Below are 16035 nucleotides of genomic sequence, written 5' to 3' on the forward strand. Positions count from 1 at the left end.
CCCAGCCAACCCTTGCTGAGTGAATCAGCACCAGAGACAACATGCTGCATAAGACCACTTCGAAGAAACAGCAAAACTAAGATGTGCTCAGTGGTTAAGAGCACTTGATGTTCTTGCAGAGGTCCTGGGTTCAATTCCTAACATCCTTAAGATGCAGAGAAACCCCTGACCCGAGGCCCAGCCCTGCTCTGCCTGTGAGCCGCTTGTAAAGCTCCAGCTGTTCACAGGCTGGGGCCCTTCAGGTTCTCTCAGCCTCACCACTGGACAGACTCCAGCCTAATCCAGGATCCTACCACGGATGTTCATGGGAACCTGTGTTAGACAATAGTCACAAACTGAAGCCAGAGGAGGAGGGAAGGGGTCCAAGAAAGCGTTAGCTTCCCCAGTGGGCTAGGTGAGACATAGCCTAGAACCCTCTTTCCTTTTGTTTCTGCCTGGAAGTGTGCCAGCTATGGGGAGACTAGAATGGAGATGAAAAGCTAGCCAACCAAAGACAGTGGAGTCAGAACAGCCTTGGATCACCTGCCTCCAGACTGAAGAAATAAGCAACATCTCCTCAGGCCAGGCTGAAGCAAGTCTGTTATACACAGCAGCACATCTGCCAGTCTCACCTCCACTGCACCAGGTTGGTCCAGAGGAGTCCGTACCACAGCCCAGCAGGGAGATGCTCACCTTGGGGATGCGGCTGATGATGTCAGGATACTTTCCTGTGTTGTCCTCCTGGTTCCTGCTGAAAATCTTCACCTCTCCGCTTTCCAGAGCGTGAATCTACCGTGACAAGGGAGGGCAAGGAAGTCAGGCAAATCCTTCTTGTGCGACACTTGTCTTCAGAGTCCACCGTCACTCACAGGTTTGGGAAGCTCAAAGAACTGCTACACAGATCTGAGCAAATCACCTCAAGTTTCCTGGTACCTGCAACCTGTGTGTGCTGTCCACCATCTTTTGCTTTTCTGGGGTTTTTTTTTAAACCCTTATTTAGTGTGTGTGTGTGTGTGTGTGTGTGTGTGTGTGTGTGTGTGTGTGTGTGTGTGTGACAAATAAGGTTTACTAGTGTGTGTGTGTGTGACAAATAAGGTTTACTAGTCTCTGAGTGTGGAGCTCAGAGGACAATCTGAAGGAGTCAAGGAGTCACTTCTCTCTTTTTTTTTTTTTTCACTTTGTTTGCAGAATTTGTACTTTCATGAATATTAGTACTCTGTTATGTGACATATATAATGACATCAATTGCATTCAGATACTTAATTTATTGCTTCATAATTCTGTATTTTTAGCAAGTACAAAATCCATAGAGTCACTTCTCTCTTTCCACCACGTGGTTCCTGGAAATGGAACTCAGGTCCTCCAGCTTGCTCAACACCTTTGCTCACTGAGCCATCCCACCAGCCTGGTGCCTGCCTTTATAATTTCTGTCTTCCCAGTCCCCTGCCCCCTGTATCTGAAAGCTCATCCATCTGCTGAGCGATACACAGACCTGTCTGAATGAGCTACGCTACTAGATTCTACTGTTGGCCTAGTCGTTTGGTCACAGAGTTTGAACAGGGCCACATATATGCCATCTCATACGTACAACTTTAGCATATATATGCATGTATGTTTAAAACCATGCCTACTATTATAAACTGTTTTTTGATTGTCTTCTCAGTATTATTCTAGAGTCACTGCTGAGGTTGTGCATGTGGAATCCACAGCTATAGCTGCCTCAAAGCCCCAGATACCACTCACCTTGTGCGCTACCCTTCCTCGTGGGATAAATACCAAGCTAGTCCCAAATCCCACCAATGCAGAAGACCCATAACACTTCCCCAGGACCAAGGCCCTAGGTCACAGGAGGCACATGCCTGTCACTACACGAAGGGTCACACGGAGGCCTCCTCCCACAGTGGCCACCTCAATACATTTTGCACTCAGTCAGCACCAGGGGAGTCAGGATCTCCTGATGCCCTTTCTGTAGATCAAAACTTCTGGCAATCCCATTCTGCCATAGGCTGGAGGTGATGAGCACTGCACTCACTGAACAGAGGGGAGACTCAAGCCAACGAGAGGACTGTACTAAGGACCCTCCTAATACAGGAAGGGCTATCCTTGCCCATACCTGTGCCCGCTGCCCATCATATTTATACTCGCAGGTGAAATCCATCTCCTCGAAGCGTTTCAGGACCTCACTGACACCCCGAGTGGGGTGGGCCAGCATTGGTTTGAGAGGAACCCCTGGGAGGGAAGAAAGAAAGTTAAGGGGGGGCGAGGCAGAGGGAAGGCGGTGGATCAAGGAATTAAGAGGAAGAGGCAAAGGCTACCAATGTGTCTAGGATCTACTACTCTTTTTCTCCGCCATTATGTAAGGGAGAGGACCACCCACATGCCAGAAGAAACACTTGAGTCCCACACCAGCCTCCCTGGAAGCTAACAAAGGCCATAAATGGACACAAGTAACAGGACCAGTACATGGTCACAAGTCACTTCCTTTACAAGCAGCATTATCTCCCCTCTTTCCCTGATCACAGAAGCTTCAAGATTGCCGAAGAAAAAGATAGAAGGGACCCAGGTCCCTGGGGTTCCCTGTATGACCACTGGAACACAGCCACATGCTGCCATGGCTGCCTGCCTTGCTCTCAGTATGTATGTGCATGACAAATTCTCTGTGGTCAAGCCAGTGCCTTCTGGAGAATCTTTGCTGCCGCAGCCCATACCCACCCCAGTTCATAATGGAGAGCTCAGAGAAAAAGGTAAGGGCATCAGCAAAGGACACAAGCACACAGACGCTGTCTGGGTGCAGCTGCTCACACCGCTCCGTTGAGGACAGCGGCCCAGCCTCAAGGACCCATAGCGTGGTACCTGGGCTCAGCCTGCAGTGCTCAGGGAGATGTTCCAGGCCATGTTCCAGCAGCGCAGGAATGATTCGATCCAGGTCAGGCACCTCACTAGGGAGGGGTTGGAGAGAAGAGAGCAAGATGACAAGGCCTTTTATTTTCTTCCATGGTTCTGGGAGAGGGTGTAGAACCCAGGGCCTTGGACATATGAAGGAAATGTTCTGCTGCGGGGCCACACCCCTAGCCCAGGGGGGATGAATCTAGGCAGGCATTGGTAAATTCTAGGTGGTGGGTTCCAGGCAAGCATGCTCTTTGCCCCTCCCTGCTGAATTCTAGGCAAGCACTCAACTGCTAAGCCCACTCCTTGATTTAGTAAGACAGGCTCTTGCTACATATTCCAAATTGGCACAGAACTTGAGATCCCAAGTGTGTGCTGAGATTTGAAGTGTACTACCACACCCAGGCCATGGAGGGTCTTTCTAGAACTCTCCTAACTTGAAAACTCCACTGTCTACATACAAGAGGTCCCTCAGCTCATGCCAGATGATTCCTGAACATCTCTACTTAACTCTGTGACCATGTCCCTAACACCTGTCTGTCACTATAGTGTCCTGTCACTATGTGCCCCACTCTCAGTCACCATTCATCATGCTAATTGTCCCCCTTAGTGTACATCCTGCAGCACCCCTCTCTTATGTCCCAAGCAGTGACTGTGTCCCACTCAAGGCTACTGCTGACTTATTCAGCTATTCTGGGACAGGGCGAAGTGGACTGAACAGAGCTTGGGAGATGGTGGAGCCTGCAGACGCTGAGCCACTGGGAGATCTGTAAGAAACTCACTACTATGTGCCAGTACCCAGAGCAATCAGGCCCTAATCAGGTGCCTTGGGGACACGTGTGAACTGCTCATTAGCTAAGTGAGTTGCTGGCCAAAGTCCCTCCATGTATAGAGCTCTAATCCTCTCTGTGCGTAACATCTATTTTAAGTAGCCAGGAGCCTTTTCTCTGGGTCCCTTAGGGCTTTTATTGAAACTCTGGGCATCTTGTGCCTCCTGCTCTCACATGCTGTGTCTGCCTCTAACTGCTCACAATCCAGCAGCATGCCTGTCTAGATCACAGTCCCTTGTATTTACCGCCCCATGTCAGTCACTCACATGTTGGCCAGCACTCTGGCCCAACCCTGCGTCTCACCAGAAGGTCTGCTTCAGTATCATGCCTTGTTCTTCCAACCACATCTTTCTGGCCTCTGCTGTCTTGCCCTTCCCAGCATCCACCACGGCTGGAGGAAACTCTATGAAAAGACCCACCAGCAGCTTAGTAATGAGCAAGACCCCTCACATATTCAAGGGTCCAGGGTCACAGAGGGCAGTGTATGCATGTGACAGGGCAAGGAATGAGGCAGGCTGCCCAGGAGCATGCTCAGAGGAGAACAGGACAACAGATGGAGAAGAGACCCTCGGAACACAGTGATGGGAAGAAAATGTGCCAGAGCTTCTTACCTTGGCCAGGGGGTGTGAGGCTCACAGCCTGGGCAAGTGCAGCCAATATCGACTGCTCAGCCAGCCCAAGGCGCAGCCGCCCACTTAGGGACCTGAGGACAGAGCAGCAGGTGTGAGCTGGCTGACCGCTCCCATCTTCCCCTCCACACTTCACCTGCTCCTGTCTCCCCAACTTCTACCTTTTGTGGAACCTCTTCAGTATCTAGACAGTCTTCGGAGCCTCAAAGGGACCCAAGATATCACATAACCGCTATATGACAAGAAAACTGAAGCCAACCAGGAACACCCATGGCCAGTGGCCATCGGGAGACAGAAGCAAAAATCTCACAGGTGAGAGGGAAGAGCTTGAGGAGGAGGGCAAGTCACAGTCAAAAGCCAAAGCAAAGCTTGACTCGTGACAGTCAGAAACCTAACCCGGCCTAGGCTGTGCTTCATGCCAGGGATTGCACAGGCAGCTAAGGAGCCTGCACCTCCGCCTCTATCAGCTGCAATCAGGATGATGGGATCTACCTCACAAAGTGGCTAGAAGACTTGACGGCATCAAACAGTAGGTACAGGGCAAAGTACCTAAAAATCTGCTTCAAAGTACACTTCAAGAGAGGTCAGTGGCTTTTCTTCTACTGTCATGACAACTCTGTGCTGAACTCAGGCCAAGTCAAACATCAGTAATCAAATCAAAGAATTTACCCTTGAACTCCAGGATCCTTCTCTAGGCAGCATCACCAAGAGAGGGGAGTTAGCCCATGACAGAAAGTTATTATGGTTTGGTACGAAATGTTCTCTACAGGCAAACATTTTAAATGTTTGTCCATGGCTGGTGGTACAATTTTGGGAGGCTGAGGAAACTTCAGGAAATGGAGAGTACCCAAAGGTAGGGGGTACTAGGTTACTGTGTAGGAGGTTATACATCCCTTGGTTCTTACTCTGTTTCCTGGTCTGCTGATATGAGGAGCCTCACACATGGACTCCTGCTGCCACAAACGCCACCCCCACCATGCCTTCCCCACACAATGAGCCCAAACCCTCAAACCATGAGCTAAATATTCCTTTCCTCCAACAGGCAGTTTAGCCACAATAACGTGCAAGTAACTAACAAAAGTAACAATGGAAGATCACAGTGGGGTCAGGCTGGCACTTTTCTCATGAGAAGGCAGTCAGGGTGTTAGCAGTGTCTGGAGCTGCCAGTGCTCACCAGCTAGGCCCACATGCCTCCCGAGACTCATGAGCCCCATGGTTACCTGGCAATGAAGCGGGCTTCCGAGTGGCGGCAGGCAACAAAAAGGCCCTTGATGATGTCCATCTTCTTGGCCATGGACTGGACAAAGTGGAGAATAGGCAAGGACCCATCAGAAGAGAAACCAGACATTTTACAGATTTGAAAAAGCTGCCGCTGCCGCCACCACCGCCACCACCACCACCGCCGCCGCCACCACCTGCTGTAGCCTCTGGCTCTGACAGCAGTGACAGTGAGCTAGCTCTCTCTGCCTCTCTCCCTTTATCCAAGAGTCTTGACCCCCAAGAGGCATGGCTTTAGGTGCTAGCATCTCCAGAGAATGGTAAGAGACACTGCAAACCGCACAGCAGAAATGAACACTCAGCCCCCACAGTCAAGGCACACAGTCCCCACCACACGCTTTGATTTAGGTCGCAGGACATCTGGCTGCTGGGATGAGGCAGCCTGCTCTACTTACAGAACTGCCAGCGAGCCGGGCGATGTCGCAGAATTTGGTAAAGACTCCAGAGGTGGTGAGTGGAGGTGGGGGTAGCATGAGTCTCTGAGTGCTGCGGCTGTTCTCGGCCACCAGCCCCACATCACCCTTCTCAGCTACCTCAGCCCGGACGGATTCCAGCTGACGACCTTGACAGAGGACAGAGTGGGGAAGGACATTGCCGCTCCCTGTCCCCCTTCACTGGATGGACATTTCTCCAGCTATCTTTGCGTGTGAAGCCCCTCCTCCCCCTTTTCTACAGATTGCTTCCTTGAGACAACTAGGAAGTGCCTGTTCCTGCTAAGTCAGTGTAAGAAGACACAGCAACAGTCACTGAGAGGAAGGCAAGCAGCTTGGTGAGCATGCCGACTGGGGGTATATGTAGGTGGAACTGAAATCCATGGGATGGGATGAGGCCAACAGAAGTGGAGAGGGCTGCCTGTATAATCCTTAGTTGGTCTCTAGCAGTCTCCAGCCTCTTGTTTATTTGTTTCTGTTGGTCTACCTTTCAAAATTAGCGATTACAATATGAGGTGTGCCTTGACCTTGCTTATGGTCCAAACCAGAGCCCTGTTATGAGGTAAGAGCAGGAGGCTGACAAGATGGACAAACAGGCAGTCAAGACAACTCAACCGGCTGAGTTGTCTCCCAGTGTCTTTCCTCACCTCACCTCTCCTGTCCATCCCGCCCTGAACTGCCCAGACCTTGAAAATCTGGCCCTGTCAAGTACTCTTCCCCACTGGCCTTGATCCCTCCCCAACACGCAACTTTTTCCCAACCTTCCTCTTGTGCTCCCTCTTGTTGGTCCCTCCTACCTGTAGCCTGGGCAACTGCCTTGAGAAGAACACCATCACCAACACCCAGCTCTAGTCCCTGCTGAGGCGGTCCGAGGCGGTTGAGGCTGAGGTAGAGGACAGGGAGCAGGTCTGGAGGTGACAGGGCCACCACAGAGCGCAGCAGGTTGCTTAGTGTCTCCACCATCTTGAGCCTGGAAGAAAGGGCCAAGGTGTCTCCACCTATCTCAAGGTCAGTTGGGTGTAGGGTCCCAGGAAGTGAGGGGGATAAGCGAAAAGAATATGAGAAAAGGATGAAGAGCCAAGGAACAACGACAGCTTCCCTGTGGAGGGGGGACTGAAAAAAGTGACAAAGAAGATGGTGATAATTACTAACAAAGAACAGCAGCCATGCCCAGACACTTCCTCAAGAAGACACTGGTTTTAACCCCTTCCACCATTTAACTGATGGATGCTTGTGCCCACTCTGAGACAGGTGACCTTATTGCCCGAGTTTACAGGTGAGAAAACAGACTTGCCCAAGGTCAGGAAGATAAGAAGCATCAGGCTAGGGTTCGGCCAAGGCCCTCCACTCTTAGACACTCAAGGCACTGAAAACGACGGACAGTGACCGTGAAGACATGAGGAAAAACTACAGTGCACAAGGGAACACACAATGTCATGCTCAGAACAGAGCCACAGAGCACCAGCCCCCCGTGCACTAATTACCGAGCAGAAACCTCCTCAATCTTCTCAAATGTCCGGGCCACAGCGAGAAAAGGGACCCTTGGAAAGGAAAAGAGATATGCGAACCACTTGAATAAACCATACCATCCTGTATCCATCCTGCCCCCTTACATGCTCCTAGGGAATAAATGCAGAGACAATGATCCACTGTCCCTTTCCATGGCGCCATGTTCCCTAAACAGGGATGGGAGAGATGTCACAGCTCTTCCAAAAGAGGCCAAAGTGACAGCATCCCACAGTCCCAGGGAAGGCTAACTCCTTACTTCTGGCCATGTTTCCAACAAGCATCTTCAACGGGATGGTAGTTACTCTTGGAAGGATTATAATTCGTTGGATCCAGGGTTCTGTGAAGGCAAAGGGAAGAGGAAACTGGGTAACTCTAAGTCTAAGAAGTTATTCCTACTGTGTGTTGGACCTAGCTCACAAAGCCAGAGGCCACCACACTTCCATCTCCTTCCTCACTGGTAGAGTCTAGGCAGGAGTTTTATCATGTCTCTAGCCCCTCACTGGGAGATTCTAGGCTGGGGTCTACTACTGAGCCACACCCCCAAGCCTCTCACTAGGGAATTCCAGGCAGGTGTCTATCACTGAGTCACACTCCCAACCCCTCACTGGGGTATTTTAGACAGGTACTCTACCACTGAGCCGTGCCCTAAGGCCCTCACTTGGTGATTCTAGACAAGTCCTTTACCACTGAGACACAACCCAGCCTACATAGGGTTTTCAGTAAGGCAAGATGGAGTCTGATCCCATTACTTTATAGGATGTTTATCCACTATCCATTCAACAAATCTTGTGTTCATAACCGATGGTGTAAGAGTGACCAATTCACAATAAAACTATCTTTTAGCAGCCTATGCAGAGTCCCAAAACGCCAATCCACAGTCATTATCAGGAAATATAAGCAGCTCTACATGATCCACACCTAGGGCTGGCACAGAGGCCCTCACGAGATCTCAGTGCAGGTGCTTGCTGTTTCCAGAACATGTGCTCAACCTGATAAGCTTAGTATGGTGGAATCAGGGTTCTAAGGGAGTGCTGGATGGGACCAGTGGACAAAGAGGCTTAAGATTTTGTCCTAGAAATAATGCAGAACCACTCTAGGCAGGTGGGTCGGGTGAGGGATGAGAATTATTACCATGGTTACCTTGTTTTATGCCCCTAGCCCTTTGGGGATCAGACTGGAGGCTGGAGGTCAGGCAAGAGACCAAGCAATCAATGGGTATGCAAACTCTATCTATCCCTGAGCACAGTTCATATTCTGCCTGCATTCCAAGGCTTTGCAATAGGGATCAAAAGTGTCTTAAACACTGCCAAGCCCTGCAAGAGGAAGAAGCCCATGCGAGGGAGGAGGCATGCACATGCACATGGAGAAGGGAATGTGCTAGGATAGTTGTCAGACCTGGGCACCGACTCACCCCTTGGTCTCTTCCTTCCTTGGAGTACCAGACTCTTCTTGTTTCACTTCAGCTTTTACTGCTGGCTTCCGGGGGGCTGCAAGGAAGACAGAAAGTAGAGGGTCCCTACTCCTCATAGGCCTCATATCCCACATCTTGTCCAACCAGCATTGCCTGAGCAGAGTCCCACAATCTATTGCCTGTGCAACCCAGAGGGACAAAGAGGAGAGAGGTGCTCACTGAAGAAGCTGCTGAGCGTCTTGGCACCTCTGGCAGGAGGCTTGCTCTGCTCCTCTTCCTGAGGCTCCTGTTTCACTCTGGCCTTACACGCTGGTATGTTCTCTGTCTTTGTCGGGGTCACTGACTCTGAAGTGAGAGAAGGTGGATGGTGATATACTCACTGTGCTCTCTATGTGGAAAATTGAGCAATTCCAACCCTTCTCCTGCTGTGTAAATCCTGGGGCTCTCTGGCCTCAAGTTCATTCCTCGGTCTTAATGAAAACACAGCTGACACTGGGCCAGACACGGAAGACTTAGGAATGGTAGTCAAAAGACACCTCAGCACCCAGCTGGGTGGCATCAGCCTGAAGTACCAGCTACTCAGGACACTGAGGCAGAGGAATTACAAAACCACACAGCAACCCTGGACCTCACAGTAAAGATCCTGTCTCAGACAAACAAACAAACAAGAATCAGAGCTGGGTGTATGGCTCAGTGGTAGAGCCCCTGCCTAGAATCCCCCAGTGAGGGGCTGGGGGCGTGGCTCAATGGTAGAGCCCCTGCCTAGAATCCCCCAGTGAGGGGCTGGGATGTGGCTCAGTGGTAGAGCCCCTGCCTAGAATCCCCCAGTGAGGGGCTGGGGGTGTGGCTCAGTGGTAGAGTCCCTGCCTAATAGACTCCCCCAATGGGGCCTAGGGGTGTGCACTTGCCTAGAACCCACTAGTGAGAGGACTGAGGTGTGGTAGTATTAAACATTTTCCTAGAAATGTGTCAGGGCCTGGGTTCCACCACCTGTCTCTCTCTCTCTCTCTCTCTCTCTCTCTCTCTCTCTCTCTCTCTCTCTCTCCTCCCGCTCCTCTCTCCTCTCTCTCTCATCTCTCTCTCTCTCTCTCTCTCTCTCTCTCTCTCTCTCTCTCTCTCTCTCTCTCTCTCTCTCTCTCACATACACACACACCGTCTTACCATGATTCAAAAAAGAGTACCACAGTACCATTTTTCTTGCACTTGAAGAAAACCAGATACAAGTACGTGCCTATAACTGTCCTTGCCAATGTCACCTACACAGGGTCTCAAGGGTACCAGGGAACAGAAGCTGCACCTGACCTGCGAGGAGCACTCCCACTTCTGAATCCTGTAACTAAGATTAGATGGCACACTTAATAAACACCTTCTCAGTTTGTTGTATCTGATGGCACCTATGGTGTCTAAAAGCACTTTGAGGGTTCTTTCCTCTTTTCCCACATGCAGGGGGGTAAAACAAACAATAAGTATTAACAGAAAAGCCTATGATTATCTTTGTGTTCATAGTGACCCCAAGTTGTTTTAAATGAACCATCCTCTAAGTAGTGACCCCCAATCAGGATGATGAAGTTGGGGGGATAAGCAACTCACTGGGGTACTTCGTGGGCTCAGGGGACACTATGAGCTGCTCCCCTTCCTTTTCTTCCTTCTGTTTTACCTCTTCGGTTTCTTCAAGGCTTTCTGTTGAGGTCTGTATTTCTGATGACAAATAGAAAAGTTAAGCAGCAGTGAGACCTAAGGGCATTCCTACCCAGTGGACAGTCTGAAGCAAGGTCACAAGTTCAAAGCTTGCCTGCGCTATAGAGTAAATTCAATTTTTAGTTTGGGCAACTTTGTGAGACCCTGTCTCACAAAACAAGACACTGACACGTAGCTAAGTAGTGGAGTACTTGCCTAGCCTGTACATTTTTATTCACAAATGTACTAAAAAGTCATGACTCCAAGGAAATGATAAAATCACACAATAATTTAGAGGAAACTGCTCTTAGGACAAAGATACTTCTTTTACTTGGAGATATTCAGGATGGCTAAAATCTCCAACTTATGGTGAAATTTTTTACTGACTACAAATTGCCAATAGGAAACCAAGACTCCACTAAATAATTCAAACCTAGCAAGGGAAACTGAGGAAGATTTTTTTACTCATCCATCACAAGAACAAAAACAACTGCATCTGATGAAATCAGAGGCCCATGAGCAAGGGATCCATCCCCATGGCTGTTTCCCAGCATTACCCAAAAATAAAGAGAACCTATTCAAAGAGTATGGCATTTACAGTCTCCAAGGGAACACAGCGACACCTGCTGGACACTACATGAAAAGCTAGCTGAGGGAATTTTTGTTAGTTCCAGTTGTCTCCAAGTGCACCCTTGGAAAAACTCAACATCAGTGAGAAATAATTTCCATTAAATAAAAAAAGATAAAAACATAATTATATGTTACATTGAAAAAAGACCAAAAAATATGTTTCTCAGAAAACTTTCACAAAAGCTGGGTGAGGTGGCACAGGCCTGTAATCCCAGCACTCGGGAGGCAGAGGCAGGCAGATCTCTGTGAGTTCAAGGCCAGCCTAGTTTACAAAGCAAGTCCAGGACAGCCAAGTCTATACAGAGAGACCCTGTCTCAAAAAACCAGTGGGGGGGGGGGGGAGGGGGGAGCTTTCACAATAAACTCCTGTGTATTAGGTCAAAATTTATTCATTTAACCATTTATTGAAATTGGGTCTGACCTCAAACTGGCAATGATCCTCCTGCCTCAGCCACCTGAATGTTGTGATTATAAGCGTAGGCCACATGCCTGGCCCCAAGTTTGAAGTATTGACTTAAAGGTTTAGATATCAGATCTGGAAGTATACAAATCTTGTACTGCACACACCTCCCCTACCCTTGCAGGTCCCCATTTTGTGTCATGGGTACACACACACACACACCTTCTTCCTTCTTCCTTTTCTTGGCTGCTCTGTCTTTGTCCTCATTCTGCTCCTCGGGAGTGTCTTGAATTATCCGTTTCGGGAGCTGCTTCCGAGCTGGGAAGGAAAAGGGAGCACTGTGGTTAACCACTGGTTTGTCTGTGCCTGCCCCAGTGAGATCACACTGCCTCCTGGAGGTGGCAACTTAGAAGGTTCTGGAGCCCCTTCCTCTCCCATACCTGCCATAGTCACTACCCCCATGTACACCTCATCTTTCAAACTCTGAGTCTATAACCTTGAGTGAGTTATTTATTCTGTCCCTTCCTTTCCTGCCTTTTGAGAAACGAAACAGCCTCATGTAAATAATAACAGGCCGTACTCAGCACCCTCAGCCTAGTGTCTCAGAGCCTTGAGGACCCAGCCACTACTCTCCTCTCTAGCTCTCTTCACACACACTATCCTCAAGCTGCCTCTCTGCTCTGCAAACCACACCATGTTTCTAGAAACACCATAGTGTCATAATTCCCACACACATAGTTTTTCCTACCTCAGGGCCTTTGCACATGTGGCTCCTATCGAGAATAGTCTTCACTTGCCTTTCCTGGACCTCCCTTCCCTCGGCACAATAGATACCTGACTTCTGAGTTCCTGGGGAAGCCCTGTGACCAGCTCTACCCCATGGAAGAATTCAGGAAGTTGCATATAGGATGTAACTTAAGCATTTAAAGGGGGAGGGGGGGGAAGCCAAACTGGAGAACTTAGTTTCAACCACACATTATGATCTAAACACAATTTTAACTCTAAATGACGAGCAGTCTTCTTTTAGAAACTGAGTGTGGGTTCTTATTCACTGTAACGTGACTAAAGCTGGAATTCCTAGGAGACGCGCTTCTGCATCTGTGAGTGCTCTCCCGTGCTGTGCTAATTTGGGTGGCACCAGACTGTGAGCTGAGGACTGGATTAGACAAACACAAAGGAAGAGAAAGTGAGCAGAGCAGCAGTGTCCTCGGCTTCCGGCTGCCTCCCACTCCTCCTGTCATGCCTTCCCCATCATTGTGGACTGCACTCTCAAACTCTGGACCAAAATAAACCCTCCTAGCGTTAAGATACTTTCAGAAGGTTATTTTGTCATAGTAATGAGAAAGGGAAAAAATTAAAGGATAATGAATATACACTAAGTCTTCAAAATCTGACCTGCTGTACAAGCCAATCCACATATCAGGTTTTTGCCATGAATATTTAGCCTTTGTTTAGGTTTTTTAAAAAACTGAGAGCATTCTGTATAAAAAGCCAATTCCCACACCCAAGTTGGTCACGGGACACTGGAAAGGCTTCCCTTGCTGAGGCCAGTTCTGGTGGAGCACCCTGTGTGAAATGCAGAGTTTGGGGTTTTCAAGTTTAAGTCTGGGGGTGAGCACCTCAGATCCGACGGATCAGGGATGCTCAGCTTACACCTGCCTCCCAAGTTACATTAATTAAAGCACCAAAACTTTACAAGTCTCATCTCAGTCACCACACTGCAAACCCAACGCCAGAGCAGGCTCCGACCCCAGGTCACATGTGGGTCCCTCAGCTGGCCCTTCTCCATACCAAGTTGTCTTCCATCGAGACATTCTATCCCTGGCTGATTCTCTAGAATGTTCTCCAGGCTCCTCATTCAGTGTCCCCTGAATTCTGTGCTTCCTATGACAGAACTCCAAACTTAAGTGGCCCAGATGTTCCCAACTTATTCCCACTACCTAGAGTTCTCTTCCTTTCTCCGATCCCACCTGGTTCTCTTCGCCTTTCAGGGCCTAGCTTAGTTACCTTCTCTTCCAGAACTCTACATACCTGCACTCTTGTGTTCCTATGCAGAGCTGTGCAGCAACATCAACTCCCCGTAATAATCACAATTTCCAACCCATACCAAGCACTGACCAAGCTAGGCCCACACTTTACACAAATTAGCTTTTAATCCTGGCACTTCTGGGCAGTTGGCACCGTACTTCAAACCCCTGTCCTACCAGTAGAATAGCCACACCTCTGCAAAGGTGAAGTGGTTTGCCCCAGGTCGCACAGCTGAGGGACAGTTACCTGTGCTCACTGCCACAGTGTACCATCAGAGCCACTGGCATGATGCTCACCATAGGTAGTACGGATGGAAGGGAAGGAGCCGGCCTGTCCTTACCAGTGCGACGCTTTGGGAATCCTGATGGGGAGACGTCCGTGGAGGGGCTGCTGGTGAAGAAAGGACTGTTCTCAGGACTTGTGTCAGGGCTGGGAGGGGAGCCCTGTTTGGAGTCTGATGCAGGCTTCTGGAAGGAGACAGAAAGAACAGTTCTAGAATAGAAAGGATGCGTGCATCGCCTGTCAGACACAGACACCACATGTTTCAGAGAGGGCTGGACTCAGTCCCTCATCTCTACCATCATTTCTGGTTCCTCAGCCCCATCCCCACCTAGACCATCTTCTCTCACCTAGGTATTATTAGGCCCACCAACACACTTTTAGTATCCCAGATCCACTCCAATATGAACCCCAATATTAACTCTGCCTCTTAAAGTAAAAGAGTCTTCCTTTTTCAGTTACACATACGGTGGCCTAACTAAGAGCTGTATCTCTCAACCTCCCCTGAAGTTAATACAGTTTCTCTGCCTCCTCTGCAGCTAGTGTGGACATGACACTAAGGATTCCATTTTCAGCTTCTCTTGTAGCCCCACATAGTGCAGGGAGAGCACTAACTCTTACACATTATTCTGTGATACTATACATATGGCATGTGTACACATGCAAGCATGCACACATGCACACACGCGCACACACGCGCACACACACACACACACACACACACACACAGAGAGAGTTAAAAATAATAGTAAATTTAAGCAGAAGCAAGAAGAGTCTCAAGGAAATGTGACTACAGAGAACATAAGGTTGGCTCAGCAGACGAAGAAACAGGCTTCTAGAAGCTGAAAATGGCATAAAAGTAGTCTTCCCCTAAAGGCTCCAGAAACAAAAGCCCTGCCCACACCCTAAGATAATCCACTCCAGGTACCTGAGCTACAGAATTACAGGATAGCTGTGGAGTAGGCAGTGGCACAGGTACGTTCTCCATGACACACCCATGGCATAATGATGTCAAAGGGCCAAATGAACACCACCTCCCAGAAGAGGCAGGCTGTGACCCTGTACCCCAAGCCTCCTGCTTCAAGGTACAACAGCAGAGACTGCCTGTCTCCAGGACAATGTTCCCAGAGGCGTCCTGTATAGCTACCGCACTCAGCTGCACAGGTAAGTAGACAAGTGGCAGGCCAGAGGTCAGCAAGATGGCTCCGTGGGTAAAGGTGCTTGCTACACAAGCCTAGAAACCAGTTTGATTCCTAAAACTCATGTGAAAGTAGAAGAAGCGTTGTCCTCTGACTTCCACACACACAGCAATGACACACACACATACGCACAAAAATTAAATTTAGAAAAGAAAACGAGCAGGCTGCTGAAACCTACTTGGACTTTGGGGGTGCCGGGGGCTTCATCTTCCTCCTCTCCTTCACTGCTCAGGACATGGGCTGCCCTCCTTCCTGTCCTCTTCACTGGAGAACCGCTCTCAGGCACCACTCGGTTCCTCTCCTTCAATGCCACCCTGGAAGTCAGGAAGGAGATGGAGGATATGGCAGGCAGCATGGTGAAACTGCCCAAAAAACTCTGCATTCCCTTCTCTTCCACTTCAGTGAGCATCTTCTAGATGCCTCCTTTTGAGATGGACTCATGTAGCTCGGCCTGGCCTCAAACTCAGTGGATAGCAGAGGCTGACTCTGAACTCTTGATCCTTCTGCCTACACCTCTCTCCATCCCATGCCTCAGGCATCCTGTGGTGACACGTAATGAAGAACAGGTGGATTTTTTGGCAAGCACCAGGGGCTGGTCTGACGCTAAGATCCATTTGGAGACCTTTTCTCTTAGTCACAGGAGTTTCAGGAAGGCACACAGTCGCCCAGGCAACAGCATAATAGCCTAAGGTCTTACATGAAGAAAGGAAGACTGTTATTTTAAGTCACTGTCCCCTTGGTGCCAGCTCCAAGCTCCCAGCTCAGGAAGCCATAGGCAAGGTGGCATACATGCCAATGGAAGTCACTCAGGTGTTGAGTTTGCTCAGAAAACTCAGTCTGAAGAGAGGCCACCATGAATACCAGCAACT

General features: G+C 49.3%; 2 protein-coding genes across 2 annotated transcripts in view; one reads left to right on the top strand and one right to left on the bottom strand.

The window, feature by feature from the left end:
• LOC127203582 (40S ribosomal protein S19-like) overlaps window positions 1–16035 on the top strand; it is a 223000-nt gene that overhangs the window by 176821 nt on the left and 30144 nt on the right. The gene's annotated exons all lie outside the window — the stretch shown is intronic.
• Window positions 1–16035, bottom strand: part of Lig1 (DNA ligase 1) — a 36212-nt gene that overhangs the window by 10000 nt on the left and 10177 nt on the right. Inside the window, exons 3-18 of the mRNA XM_051162431.1 lie at window positions 15345–15480; window positions 14029–14155; window positions 11883–11978; window positions 10544–10651; window positions 9173–9298; window positions 8954–9029; window positions 7799–7879; window positions 7518–7574; window positions 6831–7003; window positions 5998–6164; window positions 5545–5621; window positions 4307–4398; window positions 3999–4098; window positions 2833–2918; window positions 2093–2208; window positions 673–768 (exon numbers count right to left, since the gene is read on the bottom strand). Of these exons, the coding sequence (XP_051018388.1) occupies window positions 673–768; window positions 2093–2208; window positions 2833–2918; window positions 3999–4098; window positions 4307–4398; window positions 5545–5621; window positions 5998–6164; window positions 6831–7003; window positions 7518–7574; window positions 7799–7879; window positions 8954–9029; window positions 9173–9298; window positions 10544–10651; window positions 11883–11978; window positions 14029–14155; window positions 15345–15480 (1714 nt within the window). The remainder of the gene's footprint in view (window positions 1–672; window positions 769–2092; window positions 2209–2832; window positions 2919–3998; window positions 4099–4306; window positions 4399–5544; window positions 5622–5997; window positions 6165–6830; window positions 7004–7517; window positions 7575–7798; window positions 7880–8953; window positions 9030–9172; window positions 9299–10543; window positions 10652–11882; window positions 11979–14028; window positions 14156–15344; window positions 15481–16035) is intronic.

Source organism: Acomys russatus, chromosome 19 (assembly GCF_903995435.1).
Source record: "Acomys russatus chromosome 19, mAcoRus1.1, whole genome shotgun sequence".
NCBI lineage: Eukaryota > Metazoa > Chordata > Mammalia > Rodentia > Muridae > Acomys > Acomys russatus.